This window comes from Myotis daubentonii, chromosome 12 (assembly GCF_963259705.1).
Source record: "Myotis daubentonii chromosome 12, mMyoDau2.1, whole genome shotgun sequence".
NCBI classification, from domain to species: domain Eukaryota; kingdom Metazoa; phylum Chordata; class Mammalia; order Chiroptera; family Vespertilionidae; genus Myotis; species Myotis daubentonii.
The window spans coordinates 69,682,138-69,697,906 of NC_081851.1; the positions used below are offsets into that span (position 1 = coordinate 69,682,138).

Consider the following 15,769-nt stretch of genomic DNA (forward strand, 5'->3'; position numbering starts at 1 on the left):
AGGCCCCAGCCTCCCCCCCAGGTCCCAGCTGCCCCCTCAGGTCCCAGCCTCACCCCCTCAAGTCCCAGCCTTCCCCAGGTCCCAGCCTCACCCCCTCAAGTCCCAGCCTTCCCTGCAAGGTCCCAGCCTCCCCTCAGGACCCAGCCTTCCTGCAAGGTCCCAGCCTTCCCCAGGTCCCAGCCTCCCCCAGGTCCCAGCCTTCCCCAGGTCCCAGCCTCCCCCAGGTCCCAGCCTTCCCCAGGTCCCAGCCTCCCCTCAGGCCCCAGCCTTCCCCAGGTCCTAGCCTTCCCCAGGTGCCAGCCTCCCTGCAAGGTCCCAGCCTCCCCTCAGGCCCCAGCCTCCCCCAGGTCCCAGCCTTCCCCAGGTCCCAGCCTTCCCCAGGTCCCAGCCTCCCCCAGGTCCCAGCCTTCCCCAGGTCCTAGCCTTCCCCAGGTGCCAGCCTCCCTGCAAGGTCCCAGCCTTCCCCAGGTCCCAATCTCCCCTCAGGTCCTGGCCTCCCCCCAGGTCCCAGCCTCCAGGCTGCTCTGGAGCAGGCTGCACCTGCACCACTCCTGCTGGGGCAGGTACTCGCCAGCACACGCCTCTGGCAGGGCTGTTGACACTGGGGCTCTTTCATCATCCTCACCCAGGGAATTTTGTGTTTCAGTTCTGCCACCTTAAGAAAGATATAACCAAGTTGGAAAAGCTCCAGAGAAGGCCAGCTAAATTGATCAAGGGGGAGCAAGGCTGCCAAGTGAGAACAGACGAAAGAGATTATGACTCTGGAGTCTGCAGAGACAAAGGCCGAGAGGGGATGTGATTAAAGCCATGAAATCATGTCCCAGGGGTGGGGCAGGATGAGCACACCCCAGTGCTGAGGTGGGGGAGGGGGCAGGTAGGTACCCATGAGAAACTTCAGGAAGGTACACGGAGCACAGAAGAGGAAGCGCCATCTCCCCAGTGCGTTCCCTTCTTACCAAACCTGTCACCCTCAGCATGGATGGTAGAGGTGGAAAACGAGAATTTCAAGAGATTTACTTAAATACGTGCATCTTCTATACATAATGGCTTTTGTAAGAGAACCTTCAACTCACCCTGAAATCCTTTGAGGTTGACTTCAAAGAGCACAGCCAGGCCCTCTTCCAGGTGGACAGGTGTCCCTGCTGGAAGCGGAACCCCGAGTGGGCTGGCCACTCACTAGGCATGTGCCTTCTCGCCATGACCCGCAGGGGCACGGACAGAGTGACTGGCTTCGAAAGCTTTGCTGGGCCCTGACGTTCTGAACTTGAGTCACACACACACAGACACACACACACACACACACACACACACATGTACGTGCATGATAGAGCGTGGTGGAGAGATGGCAGAGCGCGGTGGAGAGATGGCAGAGCGCGGTGGAGAGATGGCAGGGCGCGGTGGAGAGATGGAAGAGTTTGGTGGAGAGATGGAAGAGTTTGGTGGAGAGATGGCAGGGCGCGGTGGAGAGATGGAAGAGTTTGGTGGAGAGATGGCAGAGCGCGGTGGAGAGATGGCAGGGCGCGGTGGAGAGAGCTCAGGGGCAGGTGGGAAGGCAGCTCCCAGGCTAAATGGTGACGGAAGTAGGACCTAGAGGTGCCCAGCTGTGGCCAGATTTTCCAGAGTTAGCTCTCTTTGGTCTCTGCTCTTTAGTCTCTGGTCCCTTGACCCCACTCGTGGCCCTTTTAGCGGCTCCACCAGGGAGAAGGAAATTGGAGGGGTCAGACTCCTCATTCCAGAGTACGGGAGCCTGGCTCCATTCGCTCCAGGAGGCTGGAGGGGGCGGGGGGCAGGGGGCATCTGGGACCTCTCTTGGAAGGAGCCGTGGGATGCACCTCTCTGGCACTCCCTGACTCAAGGCCACTTCCGCCAGTCAGATCAGAGGGCTGCCAGGGAGGGGCTGCAGGAAGGCCCGGAGCAGAGGAGAGGGGCCGCTGGGGCCCAGCGCCAGCACTTGTGGGGCAGGGCTGCCCTGCTTCAGCGGACTGCGTGGCTGTTTTCTGAAACTAGACTCAACCTGGGAAAATCCAGGGTTTGGTGGGGGGCTGATGGGCCTGCAGGAGACAGGGAGCTGGAATCGGCTTCGGTGAGAGTGGAAGGGCCCTGTGATTTCGTTGACATCCCCCTGTGGCATCTCGGGCCTGTGGGGTGGGCGGGTACCTCTGGGCGATGGTGCACAGCGTGTGTGTGTGTGTGTGTGTGTGTGTGTGTGTGTGTGTGTGGCGCTTTAATCAAGAGGCCAACACTGGCCTGACGCCAGGGTTCCCGGCTGGCACAGAGCTGAGCACTGCCAAGGGCTTTAAAGGCACAATGGCAGTATCATGAGGGAGGGGGAGGGGAGGCCGAGGACGGGCAGGTGGAGGGCCATCCCTGCATCTGCTGGCCTCTGGGCCTCCCTCCCCAGAGCTGCCTGGGGTCAGAGGGAGAAGACCCCTTTCAGCCGCAGTCCCCATCACGGGGTAAAAGGGGAGTCAGGCGCCCAGAGCCAACCCAGGACCCTGGCTTCTACCTCCAGGGGCTCCGGGCCTCCCCCTCTACCCCTGGGCCCAGGTGAGTGGGCTCCTGCACCCACAAATGCCCGGGCCCCGTTCCCCATGCACTGTCTCCCTTACCTCTTATTTGCCGGCTTTAATTTTTTGTGGTAAATATAACTATAGTCCAGAGCCTCTCCAAAGTCACTTCCCTCTCTGGAGCCTTCGAGTTCTGCCCACCGAGGGGGACAGCGCCTCACCTGCGAGGGGGGGAGGGTTGGAGGTTCAGACCAGACTTGCAGCAGAGGGGAGGCTGGGGACTTGGCTTTGGCCTGGACAGGTTTCCTGCGGAAGGCTCCTGCTTGCTCTGCCGCGGGCTTCACCTTGCAGTGGCTGCTGCCAGGAAAACAGCCGGCAGCCTTCCCCCGGCCCTGCGCGGGGCCCATCAAAGCCTCCTTTCCTCCTGGGAACCCTGGGGATTTGAGGTTGGGCTTTTCCTGAGACTCAGCCCAGAGCAAGAGCCGCTTCCAGAGGCCTCTGGGTCCCTGGGTCCATCTGGAAGTTGACCACTGAAGGTGTGTGAGCCGAGGTAAGCCTCGGGGCCTGTGCCCCGGGGAAAGTGAGCGGAACACTCCCTCCCATCAGGAGCATCGTGACAATGAAATCTATTAGTCGTATCAGCATATTTACGCTGGGTCCTGTGCTCGGTCCTGGGAGCTGTAGGGAGATGGTTGGAAGGGAGAGAAATGAGAAGAGAGATGAGGCAAAGCTCGCTGTCTAGGAGAAAGACGCACGTAAACAAATAATTAGGAGCAGTGTGGGGAGTGCTATAATGAGATAGGATGTGCTCTGTAAACACACGAGGCACGCAGGGGCTGGGAGACAGGGAAACGCCGGGTGGACTTTAACCCCACTCCTTGGGGCCAGGCGGGGGGTGGGGGCGGGGGGGGGCAGCAGCCTGCCACCCCTGGGGCATTGCCAGCTGGGGCGGGGTGAGGCTGAGGTGTCCAAAGACCAGGGCCTCGCACTGAGCCCTCCCAGGTGTGTGTGTGTGAGAGAGACAGACGGGCAGATGACTTTAAAATGTTCCTTCGGAAAAAAAAAAAATAAAAAAAAAATAAAATGTTCCTTCGAAGACAGAAAGTAGAACAGGGGTTACCAGGGCCTGGGGGCAGGGTGTGGGGAGTTGTTTAATGGGTACAAAGTTTCTGTTGGGATGATGAGAAGTTCTGAAGAGGAGTGAATGGTGGTGATGGTTGTTCAACAGTGTGAATGTACTTCAGTGCCACTGAATTGATTGTACGCTTGAGAGCGGTTAAAATGGTAAATTTTAGGTTATGTATACTTTATCACAGTATTTTCTTAAAGATTTTTTTAACTTTACTTTTTTAATCCTCACCCTAGGACAGGGGTGGGCAAACTTTTTGACTCGAGGGCCACAATGGGTTCTCAAACTGGACCGGAGGGCCGGAACAAAAGCATGGATGGAGTGTTTGTGTGAACTAATATAAATTCAAAGTAAACATCATTACATAAAAGGGTACGGTCTTTTTTTTTTTTTAGTTTTATTCATTTCAAACGGGCCGGATCCGGCCAGCAGGCCGTAGTTTGCCCACGGCTGCCCTAGGACATGTTGATAGAGGGAGAGGGAGAGGAAGAGAGAAAGAGAGAGAGAGAAACATCAACATCGATGTGAGAGAGATACATTGATGGGTTGCTATCTGTACGCTCATCGACTGAGGATCCAACCCACAACCCAGGTATGTGCCCTGACCAGGAATTGGACCGGCAACCTTTCGGTGCATGAAGCTCAACCCACTGAGCCACTCCGACTGGGCTCAAGTTGTTTTTTAGATGGTCCTTAGAAAAAAGGCAGCCTCTGGTCAGTGCCCCTACCTTCAGCCCAGGGCTTTTCAGCAACAGCGCATTTTGACATTGACATTTTGGGCTGAATGAATAATTCTTTGTTGTGGGCGCCGTCCTGGATCTTACAGAGTGTTTAGCAGCATGCCTGGCCCCTACGCACAGGAAGCCAGCAGTCTGCCCCACCCCAGTGTGACCACCACGAATGTCTCAGACACATTGCCAAATGCCCTCTGGGGCAAAATCGCCCCCCCACACACCCCCCTATTAAGAACCACTGCCTTCAGCAAGTTGGAATAAGCTGCTCAAGGAGGAGCTCAAAGGGTGGGTGGCAGGCAACAGAGAAGCAGGAGGCAGTTGTCCCAAATTCTGAGGGCCCCCAGGAGGTGGCGGCAGGGTTTGAAGAGCCAGAGTGAGGCATCATGGGCATGGGCATGGGCAGGTGCACGTGGGCGACAAGATCACGCTTGTCTCAAACCTGTTGCCCCCACCCACCCAAGAGAGAAGTGAGTGTGCTCGTCGCTGTCATGCCCCTCCCCCTCCCCAGCCTCATTGGTGAGAAGCAAAGGAAGATGAAATTGTCACCTACAGGTGGTTGGTGCCTTCTAAAAGGGCCAGCGGCCTCTGCTGCTCCTTCCTCCTCTCCCCGTGGGAAAAACGAATGTCTCAGGGTGTGCTGTGTCTCCTTTCAAGGCAACTACAGAAATAAAAGCAAACAAAAACAGAGTTTTTAACAGCCAGATCTGACATGCAGCGAAGTGGAGACTCCCCATAGTGTATGAGCGGGCTGCTCTCGCTCTGCACCCGGCCTTCAGCCGCAAGGGAGCACCTGCCAGGAGCCCCACTCCATGCTGAGTCTAACCAGGCAAGGGTCCTGCCTCCAAGAGGCACAAGCTGATGGGACCGACAGGGGAGAGGAGAGGAGAGCAGAGGAGGCAGCTGAGAGGAAGGCGTGGACGTGGGGGCAGGAGCGTGCAGGCCTGGCTGGGGTCGCCGCTCTCAGTGGCTTCCAGGTGTGGGTTATGCTTTCTTCTCGCCTGTGATGCCCCTTTTGGGGAGCACCCAGCTCCTCCCCAGAGATTTGAAGGATTGCTTCAGTCCCTCTGCCTGTGGGCCTCCTTCCTCCCTCTTGGTGATCTGCCCGGTGACCCTGGGCCCAAAGAGAGGGCGGTGAGGGGCTCAGGGTGGGTTCTCAGTGTGTAAGGTGGATCAAAGGGGTCCACAGCAGGAATCAGTAGCTCCCCCTAATCCCAGAGCTTTGGGGATGCAGGCTCACCCAGGACCAGAGAGGATGGGCATGAAGAATGGCCCGGTTGGGAAGCAGGGAGGGGAGCTGCTAACCCTGGGGCTGGAGCTGTGCAGAGTAGCCCCTCTTCCTCCTCATCCGCCTGCCTCTGAGGGGATGGAGCGTCTGCACTGCCTCAGACAGGGTCCTGCGGGGCTGCCTGGGAGGGGAGCTTACGGGGAGCGGGGGGTGGGGGGGTGGGGGGGCCTGGCTGTGTGAGGTCTCGGAACAGGTGCTCCTGATTGTCTGTGCTAAGGAGCTGGCAGTCAACAGGAAGAGTCCCAGGTGGGAAGAAGCCATGTGGTTCCCAGGCAGGAAGTGAATGACAGCAGAGTTGTCCTGAGCAGCTTTTGGGGCCAGGGGCCTACCCCAACTCGAGGTGTCTGTGGGGCAGCAAGTGGCTTGAGGAAAGGAGAACACGGCCATGGTGAGAAATTGGCTGTGACCCACACAGTGGGCCCGCGGGAATCCCCCCTCCCCCCACCGGGGGTCCCCGCTTGTAGCTCTGTGGTGCCTGGCACAGCCAGACCTGGGGTGGCTGTGGGGGCCCAGGCGTGCCCCACTCTCCAGGCTGCCTGGGCCACTGACTTCCTCACATAAGAGAAAGCCTTGAGGGTGAGAGGACTTCCACCAGGGAGGGCCTTCTAGGCTGGGGAGCCCTGTGGGTTTGCGCAGGGAGGTGGGGAAAATCCATCCGAGTCCTGGAAAGCGTGTGTGGGGCGGCAGCTGAGGAGAGAGACGGCCTCTTGCTCCACTTGCATTCCTGCGTCTGACCTCCTGGCTCTGCTGGCTTTGGCCTCAGTGCCCAAACCTAGTGGTGGAATTCTCGCTTCCGCTTCCGCTGGAGGCCTGCTCTTCCTCTTGCTGCAGCCTCCCCGCCCCCGCTGCTGAGGACTGCGCACATTTGCAGCTTTCCATGGGAGGTGCTCTTCCTGGAAGCAGGCCGCCACACAGCCAGGAGAACAGCTTGGCCAGGGGCCTGGAGTTCCCTCCGCGCGCGCGCTGCTCCATGTGTCTGCAGGCTCGTCCAAGGAGGACCCTGGTTTAGTCCTGTTTTTTATTTTTATTGTTTCTCCCAAGGCCCTAGTTTCTATTTGCCACCCGTGGGGGTTTGTCACCAAATAATAGCAGGCTCAGAGTTGAGATCTTAGACCAGTGGTTCTCAACCTTCCTCATGCCGCGACCCTTTAATGCAGTTCCTCATGTTGTGGCGAACCCCAATTTCATTGTTACACATGGAACATCATGAAAGCATAGTGATTCATCACAAAAACAATATGTAATTATATATGCGTTTTCCGATGGTCTTAGGCGACCCCTGTGAAAGGGTCGTTCGACCCCCAAAGGGGTCGCGACCCACAGGTTGAGAACCGCTGCTTTAGAAAGAACAATTCTGGACCAGTGTGTGAGTACATGTGTGTAAACATGTAACTTACACGTGATGTAACTTAAACATGTAACTTACACACATAACATACATGTAACTTACACATGTAACTTATACATGTAGATACATAGGAAGAAAAGTCGAAGAAAGATACTCGCCAAACTGTTATTGATAGTTTACCTGTAGGGAGTTCTTAGGTGCTTGGGGAGGAAGCATTGCATTTCCTCTTGGAGGGGGAAGCTGGGGCCACACGCTGGGGAGGGTGTGCTGTACAGACTGAGAATTGCCTGGCGGGGCCTTGGCTGTCCTGGGGTCTGAGCACCTGGGAGAACCCGTGGGGGCCAAACCTGAGGGAAAGAATGTGCTGGGCTTTGGGGGCTCAGAGGAATGCTTCTGGGGGGGGGGGGCTTTGACCCTCCTGGCAGCTAGTCACTGGGTTTAGAGACCCCGGGGAGAGCTGGGAGGCTCTGGCACAACAGTTGGGTCAGCGCAGGCTGGTTTTCGGCGGAGGGGTCCCGTTTCAAAGTAGGGCTGTCGGGAGGCTGCAGAAGGCTCGGGGGAGGGAAGGCTATGTCACCTCAGTGAGTGTATGTGTGGGGTGCAGCTTGGGCTGTGGAACCAGCTGGCAAACCTGGCTGGATTCTTCTCCCGTTTCTTAAGCTGGAGTCCATAGATCCCTTGACTTCAGGAAGTCAAGCCCGTAAACCCCTTGAAACAGAGCAAAATTGTGAACGTATGAGCAAAATGCAAAACTGCATGAACGTTTATGCGAACAAAATTATCTGGACAGACAGAGTTCCCACCAGAATTTCAGAGTCTCTGCGAGAATTCCACTGGTCTGACCCTCTCTGTGCTTCTCCATGACCAGGTGGAGAGCAGTGACACGCCGAAGGACCCTGCGGTGACCTCCAAGTCCCCATCCATGGCCCAGGACTCAGGCCCCTCAGAGCTGTTACCCAATGGGGACTTGGAGAAGCGGAGTGAGCCCCAGCCGGAGGAGGGGAGCCCTGCTGGAGGACAGAAGGGCGGGGCCCCGGCAGAGGGAGAGGGTGCAGCCGAGACCCCGCCCGAAGCCTCCCGAGCCGTGGAGAATGGCTGCTGCACCCCCAAGGACGGCCGAGGAGCCCCCACAGAAGAAGGTGAGTCCCTGGCTCAAGGGGCCGCCTTTTTGGGGCTCACCTGAAAGTTGGAGATTTGGGGCCCAACAGGTCCCTGGAGGCGTGGGCTGGACATGGTAGCTGAAGGTCTCCTTGCCCAGGTGTGCCCTGCAGGCTACTGACTGGATGCAGCCTGCACACAGGTTTTATTTGGCCCATGTAGTATTTTAAACATTTTTTAAAAATTAGTTGCCAATATTTAAAAATCAAGATATTTCACATAAAAATCTGGAGTTTTGGCTTCTTGTGAGAAAATAAAAAAGCTAGACCTGGCAACAGTGGGTTGCAGAATGCCAACATTTGCTGGACTGGGGTGATGGCTCTCCCCCTCCCTCCCTAGACCCCCCCCCCAATCAGGCTGTTTGTGCACCTGTTTCCCTCAGCCCCACCTGGCCTGCTTGCTTGCCCATGAGACCTCAGTTTGGGGGATCACTGTGTTTGTAGCCCCCTGGCATGGGTGCCCAAGGGCAGCAGATGCCCTGTGGGCATTAAAAGCCGAGCGAGCCTTCCCAGCACAGATGTCCTGAGCCCACCAGAGTTTAGATGACTGGACTAAACTGTGGTTGTGACAGGTGGGGGAGGGGCAGGTGGCTGGGGCACTGCCCAGTCCAGGCCTCTTCTTCCTCCGAGGACTTCTTGGTCTAGCCCTGGAGCCCTGGAAAGTTGCCCACTTTTCTCTTTCAGGTTAAGCCAGCGATCTCAGGGCCAACCGAGCTGTAAACATGTCAGTAATGAGCACAACTAGCATTTGTACAGGGCTTCACAGTTTACAAGGCGCTTTCTCATACATTATCACATTTGATCCTCCCAGAGCCCTGCCAGGTTGCTTTGCATATGTGCATTTTAATTTTAAAAAGTCTTCCTTCCAAGTGTGTATGATGGAATGAGTAAATTGATTAATTGGCATAACTCATTCCGCACGGATCCAAACCTCGCCTTCATGCCGGGTTGAGAGCATCTCCGGAAGAGACTTCAGCTTTACTTACTAAAGGGTCTTCCGTGCGTCTATCACTCAGCTGACGTCTGTGGTGCTCCCACTATGCGCAAAGCGTTTTCTGAGGTGCTCCGTGTTCAGTGTTTTACTCCCCCAAACAATCTTCTTCAAGAGGAATTATTATCCCCAATGTAAGGTGGAAAAGATTGAGGCTTACCAAGATGAAGCGACTTGATCAGAAACACCAAACCTGTAAGTGGGAGGCCCAGGCTTTAGTCTGTCCTGGTCTCTGGTTTCAGAGTCGGTGTGCCCATCCACTCTCCCCTCTGTTCTGCAGTGTGGCTGGGAGGTCCGGGCCCTGACCTGTCTGTCCAAGGCTCCTAGCCTCACCCGAGTGCCTCCTGGGCTGTGTCCTGACACTTGGTGGGCGTGTTCAAGGGGCCCAAGTGGAGTAAAACAGAGGAGGAAAGGAAGTAGCCCCCATCCTCCTGTTAAAAAGGCCAGGTGTGCAGGACAGAACCTGTCCCCCTTTCCTACCACGTGTGCCGGTCCCCGGGGGGTGGGGGGGGCAGATCTTGGCTGACTCCCAGGTTCCTGGGACCCCTCCATCACTGGCACCCAGCTGCTGCCCAGGGCCCAGGCAGTCCTTTCTGGCTGCTTTTCACCTTGAGAGTTTGCTTTGGTTTGGGATTTCCCTACCTCCCTTTCCATTTGATTTCAGGAGCTCCTTCCTCAGTCAGTCAACAGGTATTTATTAAACACCCCTCTGGTCTGTGCCAGGATCTGGGAAAATCCTCATGAACAAAAACCTGCTTCTTGCCCTTAAGGACCTCACAGTCCTCTGAAGAGACAGACATTCATGAGAAATCCGCACTGAAAGGGTGTGATTAAACACAGATAAGTTCTCCAAGAGGAAATGAACAGGGTTCTATGGGGAACTATAACAGAGGAACCCAGCCGGCCTGGCTGTTACACCTAAAGCTGAGGGGTTCACCAGGTGAGGGGTGTGCAGGGAGGGAGTGAGAACAGGACTAGGGCTCTCAGGTGGGAGCGAGCAGGGCACTCGGGGCCTGACAGAAACCCACGGGCCGGCCTGGAAAGAGCGAGGGAGAAGGGCGTGAGATGAGGAGGGAGCAGGCAGGGCCACCCTTCCGGGGGCTGACATGATGGGCTGTACATTTTGGAAAGACCAGTGTGCCATCTGGATCCTGGAATGGAATGAACAAAGGGGCCAGAGGCAGGATGAGTGCTTAGGAGCTGCTGCAAATGCTGCAGACATAGAGGGGAGGGGTGGCTCTTCTGAGCGAGGTGGTAGCAGAATTGGATGGAGGTGGACAAGTGCCAGGAACGTGAGGGAAAAGGGGGGAGATGCTCAAGGGCGACTTCTGCAGTGAGATCTTTTCCGAATCTTCATGCCGAGCATGGTGGGCAAAAACACTCATTCCCTTGATCTCCAGAATCCGGCCTCAGAGCACTCCGGTGTGGCTGCAGCAGCCCAGGCAGGGGAGGTGCTGGCAGGGGTCAGAGCTGGTGGATCCTTGAGGGCCACTGTGCATTGCCTGATAGTGAGCCTGGTGAGGTGCTACCTAGAGGGGTTGGCAGTGGCCTCCTGGGGGCTTGGCCACTGTTCTAGCGTCAGCCGCAGAGAACACGTACTCAGTTGCTGGGTTCTGAGGAGAAAGGAGACTAAGGCCCCAGCAAGGAAGGGACTGGGCTGTGGCCTTCTTTTCGGTCCCCTCATGCCAGGTCTCTCTTCAGGGACCCCATCTGCCTCTCCTGGAACCCCTCTCATTAGGTCCCATACAGGAGAAATGGGGGCTCTCCGGTAGCATTCCTATGGCCTGGGCACCCTCCAGTATGCACCGTGGGAGCCCCAGATCCTGAGAGAACAGCCAGGAGAAAGAAGGAGGAACAGGGGAGATGATGCGTAATCAGGACATGAGCCACCTGGACACACAGGTGGTGGCCTTAAGAAGGCGCCTGCACTCCCAGCGCTAATGCCGTGATGCTAACAGTAATAACAGTAGCGGTGCCAGAGTGGCTTTCTTTGACTCATGTGTTGAGTGTGCCATCTCCTCACCCCTCCAAGAGGTCCACCCATCACCTGGCATCACCTGAGAAGAGAGGGATGCGGACTCGCAGGCCCCACCCTGGACCAGTGGTCGGCAAACTGCGGCTCGTGAGCCACACGCAGCTCTTTGGCCCTTGAGTGCGGCTCTTCCACAAAATACCGACTTCTGTGCATGGGCCACGAAGTTTCAATCGCACTGTATGTGCGCGCCCGCACGCGGTATTTTGTGGAAGAGCCACACCCAAGGGGCCAAAGAGCCGCATGTGGCTCGCGAGCCGCCGTTTGCCGACCACGGCCCTAGACCGGTTGAATCAGAACCCACGTGTTAAACGCATATTCCAGTTTGAGATCCCTGCTCTGGATGTGCTCTTTCATCTTTGTGATCCTGGGAGGAAGACTCTTTGATCCCACCGTGTTTTTTTAAATCCTCACCCGGGGATATGTTTGTTTGTTTTATTTATTTGAGAGAGAGAGGAAGGGAGGAGGAGAGAGGAAACAACAAACATCAATGTGAGAGAGAAGCATTGATCGTATGCACCCCGACTGGACGACTGGCCGTTAAGCCACACTCTGGGTGTGTGCCTGGCCGGAATCGAACCCACCACCTTTTGGTGCACTGGATGATGCTGCAACCAGCGGAGCCACCTAGCAGGCTATCCCCACTTTCAGATGGGGAGATGGAGGGTTTGGAGGGTTCAGTTACCGACCCAGGATGATGCAGCTAGGAAAGGACCAGCTTCGGTGAGCACAGAGCTCCCCTCTCCTGACTGAGCGCTCAGTATCGGCTGGTGACTGCCCTCAGTGATGGAGATTTAGGTTCATTTGAAAGGGAATTGGGGGTGGCCCCCTGCTGAGTACAGTCCCCCCCCCCCCCAGGCCAACAGATCAGTGTTAGGAGCACCCTGGCCACCACTGCCTCTAGGACCTGAGATGCCCTAGGCCGAGGGTCACGTCCAAGCCTGCCAGGGCCACCCGGGAAGGCACGCGGCCACCTGGCCCAGCCTGTGACCCTGGGTCTGGGCCAGGGGCAGATGGACTCGGAGGGAGTGTTGAGAGAGCGGCTGACCCTCCTTGACCCCGGACAAGTGCAGCATTCTGAGGTAGCCCAGTGTTGTTTTGCTTGCTCAAGTGTGTGTGGGATCCCTCAACTGGGCATGCGCAGTCCGGCAGGGAGAAAATCCAGGAAGAAGGCAGTTAGAAACTATGTAAGGAAGAGGAATTCTGTCTGGGGAGCATGGGGCCCATGGGGCCGGATCACGGGAGGGGAGCATCTGGGGAGATGGTGCAGTCTAAAGTGAGCTGCCTTCTCAGCCCTGGTAGTAAGTCATGCCGCTCCCCAGGCCTGTTTCCCCACCGGCAAAACCTAGCGGCCGGAGGATGGACTCCGTCGTCCTTGCAGTACTTTTCTTTCAGCGGCTGGCTTCCTTTCATTTGAATGAATAAATGATTTTCCGGAGATTGAACGTCACGGAGGGTCCCGGGTAGGAAACGTTTGAGGTCCTAAGGGTGCATCAGATCCGGGGGCGGGCGCCCCCTTCTGGCGGCGCAAGGCCTCGCCGGGCAAACTGCAGGTTGGAGAGGGCGGAGGACTTCGGGGGAGGAGGAGGGACTTCGGGGGAGGAGGGCCCGGCTGGCAGGATGGGGAGCCCCGCTCTGGGAGACCGGGGGGAATGTTGGGGAACGCGCAGTGGTGAGACGAGAGGGCCAAAAGGAGACGCGTTGGAAGAGAGAGAGAGGCCGGGTGAGACCAACCTCAAAAAGCCCGTCTCGTACAAAGCGTCCACGGGCCCATGCGCGCACCAGGCACGCCCCGCCACGGACGGCGGACTTACGCGCTTCCTCCCTCTCGCCCCTCCGCCCGCCCTCCGCCGCCAGCTCTGCGGGTGGGGCGTTCCCGCGTGTGGTCCTCGGTGTCCACGCTGGCGGGGCGCCCCTCGCTCCTGCAGGTGCTGGCCCTGCCTTCCCCTCCCCCGGGGCTCTGGGTCCGCTGTCACCCAGAACTGCCCCGGCGCGCCGGGCCGGGGACAGACGCAGACGCAGACATGTCCCACGTCCTCTCCGGTGAGAAGGAGGGAAAGCTGCATCCTCTGGGGGCTGAGGATTCGAGGCCTTCAGCGCTGTGGCTGGTTTCCGCTTCAGGAGCTGCAGTGGGGGCTGTTTTTTCCGTTTGGGGCTCTTTGTGTGTCCCCCTCCGCAGCTGCCCTCTCCCCGCCCCCACCACCCAGCTACCACGAGCCAGCCTGGGTGACCTTCCTGCCTTTGGGCCCACGCTCGGTACTCTTGGCTCCAGAGAAAGGCGTTCTGGGCCCAGCTAAGAGGAGGGCTGCGCCCCCTGCCCTCCTGTGGGAAGCTCAGGAGGGCATCGTTAACCCAACGCCACAGCCAGGGCCCCTACCGGTGGTGCTGGGCCAGGGACCTGGCACCTGGGAGGGAGGACCAGGGGATATTCTGGTGGGGCCAGGAGCAGGGCAGGGCCCGGGTAGTGCTCTGCCCCCAGGGGAGCCTCCCCCAGGAACTGGAGTCAGGATCCAGGTGAGGCGTTACAGGGAACTGCTGCCTTAGGGAAGGGGAACAAAACTAACTTTTAGGGAGCACCTGCTATATGCCAAGCCCTGCTCTAGACATTTAATGTCCCCAATAACCTAACGCTTCTAGAAGGGGTGTCCACCTTCACTCAGTGAGGAAACAGGCCAGGAGCGGCTACAGAGATCTCATCGAATAAAGGCTGGGCTCAGGAACCTGAGAGTGGGGAGGGGAATGGGGTATGGAAGCACACGTTAATAATAGAACCGTAACACGGAGAATTGCGGGAAAACCTTAGAAATCATCTCCAGCCTCTTTATATTCCCCAGATGAGGAAACTGAGTCTCATAGAAATGAAGTCGCTTTGCCACAGTCTTGCTCCAGTGGCCCCGTACCCCACTGCTCCCCTGCCCAGGGCCCCGCGCACAGAGCCAGTTGTTCCATTCCAGGGCCACGGGAGGCTGTGCAGTCTGCCCCCTCCTCCCGAAGGGAGCTCTGCTGGCTGGGAGGAGCCGAGTGGGGCGTTTCTCGATGGCCCCTTCTGTGTGCCTCGGACAGTCCATGGGCGAGAAGCCACAGCCCTGCTTCTGTTGTCTGGCCCAGGCCCTGCTCCGCTCCGGCCATGCCCTGAGTCCTCGGGTCCAGCGTGGTGCCAGGCACATGGTGGGCCGCCAGGTTTGACACAGGAACCACTAAACGGCTGGAGGACTCCTGTCCCCATGGCAGGCACCCCAGGCGCAAGGTGGGGCCTCTGAGCCACTCCTGTAACTCTGCCGACCGTCCCTCTGCTCTTCCCTCTTCACAGGCAAAGAACAGAAGGAGACCAACATCGAATCTATGAAAATGGAGGCAAGTGTTTTCCTCAACCCCCAGGGGCCCTGTGGATCCTGACTCTAGGAGACGAAAGCCAGCCTTGGCGAGTGTGTGAGGGGAGCCCGAGGTGGCCGTGGCCCCTTTACACATCCCTCCCTGAGGAGGAGAGGAAGTGGGTGTGGAGGTTGGAAGTCCCCCAAGGCGGCCACCTAGCCCCCCTCCCCTCCTGGTTTATGCCCATGTGGCCCCCACCCAGCCCCTCAGTCCCCAGCCCACCCAGGACACGGGCAGGGTTGACGTCTCAGGCCAGGAGTCAGAGCTCCTGTGTCCTGTTCGAGGTGAGTGCCTCCGCAGTGTCCCCTGCTCGGGAACCAGCCCTGCAGTGGGGCTGTCAGTGCCCGCCTTAATGCCAGTCTGTCTCTCTTGTCTCTGTCCTAGGGCTCCCGGGGCCGGCTCCGGGGTGGCTTGGGCTGGGAGTCCAGCCTCCGCCAGCGGCCCATGCCAAGGCTCACCTTCCAGGCGGGGGACCCCTACTACATCAGCAAGCGCAAGCGGGACGAGTGGCTGGCACGCTGGAAAAGGGAGGTGAGGAGCCTCTGGTCTGTGCCCCAACTGGTCCCACATTATTGGAAAACCGGAAGTTAGCTTCAGCCACCCCCTGTGGCTGTTGTCAGGCCCTGGATGAGCCTCGGTTTCCCCTTCAGATTAATCTCTGGTACTTTCAGGGGACTGCTTAATCCTTAGGTAGTAACTAGTTCCTTTGTTCTTTCAACAATGTTTATTGAATGCTTATGCTTACCCGGTATCAAGCAGTATACTAGGCTCTGCATATATAATTCCTGTCCTGGTGGAGTTGACATTCTGATGGGGGAGACGGACAGAAAACAAGTAAACGGGCTGAAATAGAGGATAACTGAGGACTGCTCTGGGTGGGGTAATCAGGAGAGGCTTCTTGGAGGAAGTGACATTTAAGTTGAGACCTAAAGAAATGGAAGAGCTGGCTCTGTGGGGATCTGGGTGGGAGAGAATGTTCTAGGCCAGTGGTTCTCAACCTTCCTAATGCCGCGACCCTTTAATACAGTTCCTCATGGTGTGGTGACTCCCAATTTCATTGTTACAAATGGAACATAAAGCATAGTGATTAATCACAAAAACAATATATAATTATATATGTGTTTTCCGATGGTCTTAGGTGACCCCTGTGAAAGGGTCGTTCGACCCCCAAAGGGGTCGCGACCCACAGGTTGAGAACCGCTGTTCTAGGCAGA

General features: G+C 57.5%; 1 protein-coding gene across 3 annotated transcripts in view; it reads left to right on the plus strand.

Annotated features, from left to right (window-relative positions):
• The window catches only part of DNMT3A (DNA methyltransferase 3 alpha), a 96,938-nt gene that overhangs the window by 41,837 nt on the left and 39,332 nt on the right, over positions 1-15,769 (plus strand). For all 3 annotated transcript variants that reach the window (XM_059660405.1, XM_059660404.1, XM_059660406.1), the window contains exons 4-6: positions 7,872-8,142; positions 14,494-14,537; positions 14,940-15,086. In XM_059660405.1, the coding sequence (XP_059516388.1) occupies positions 7,872-8,142; positions 14,494-14,537; positions 14,940-15,086 (462 nt within the window). The remainder of the gene's footprint in view (positions 1-7,871; positions 8,143-14,493; positions 14,538-14,939; positions 15,087-15,769) is intronic.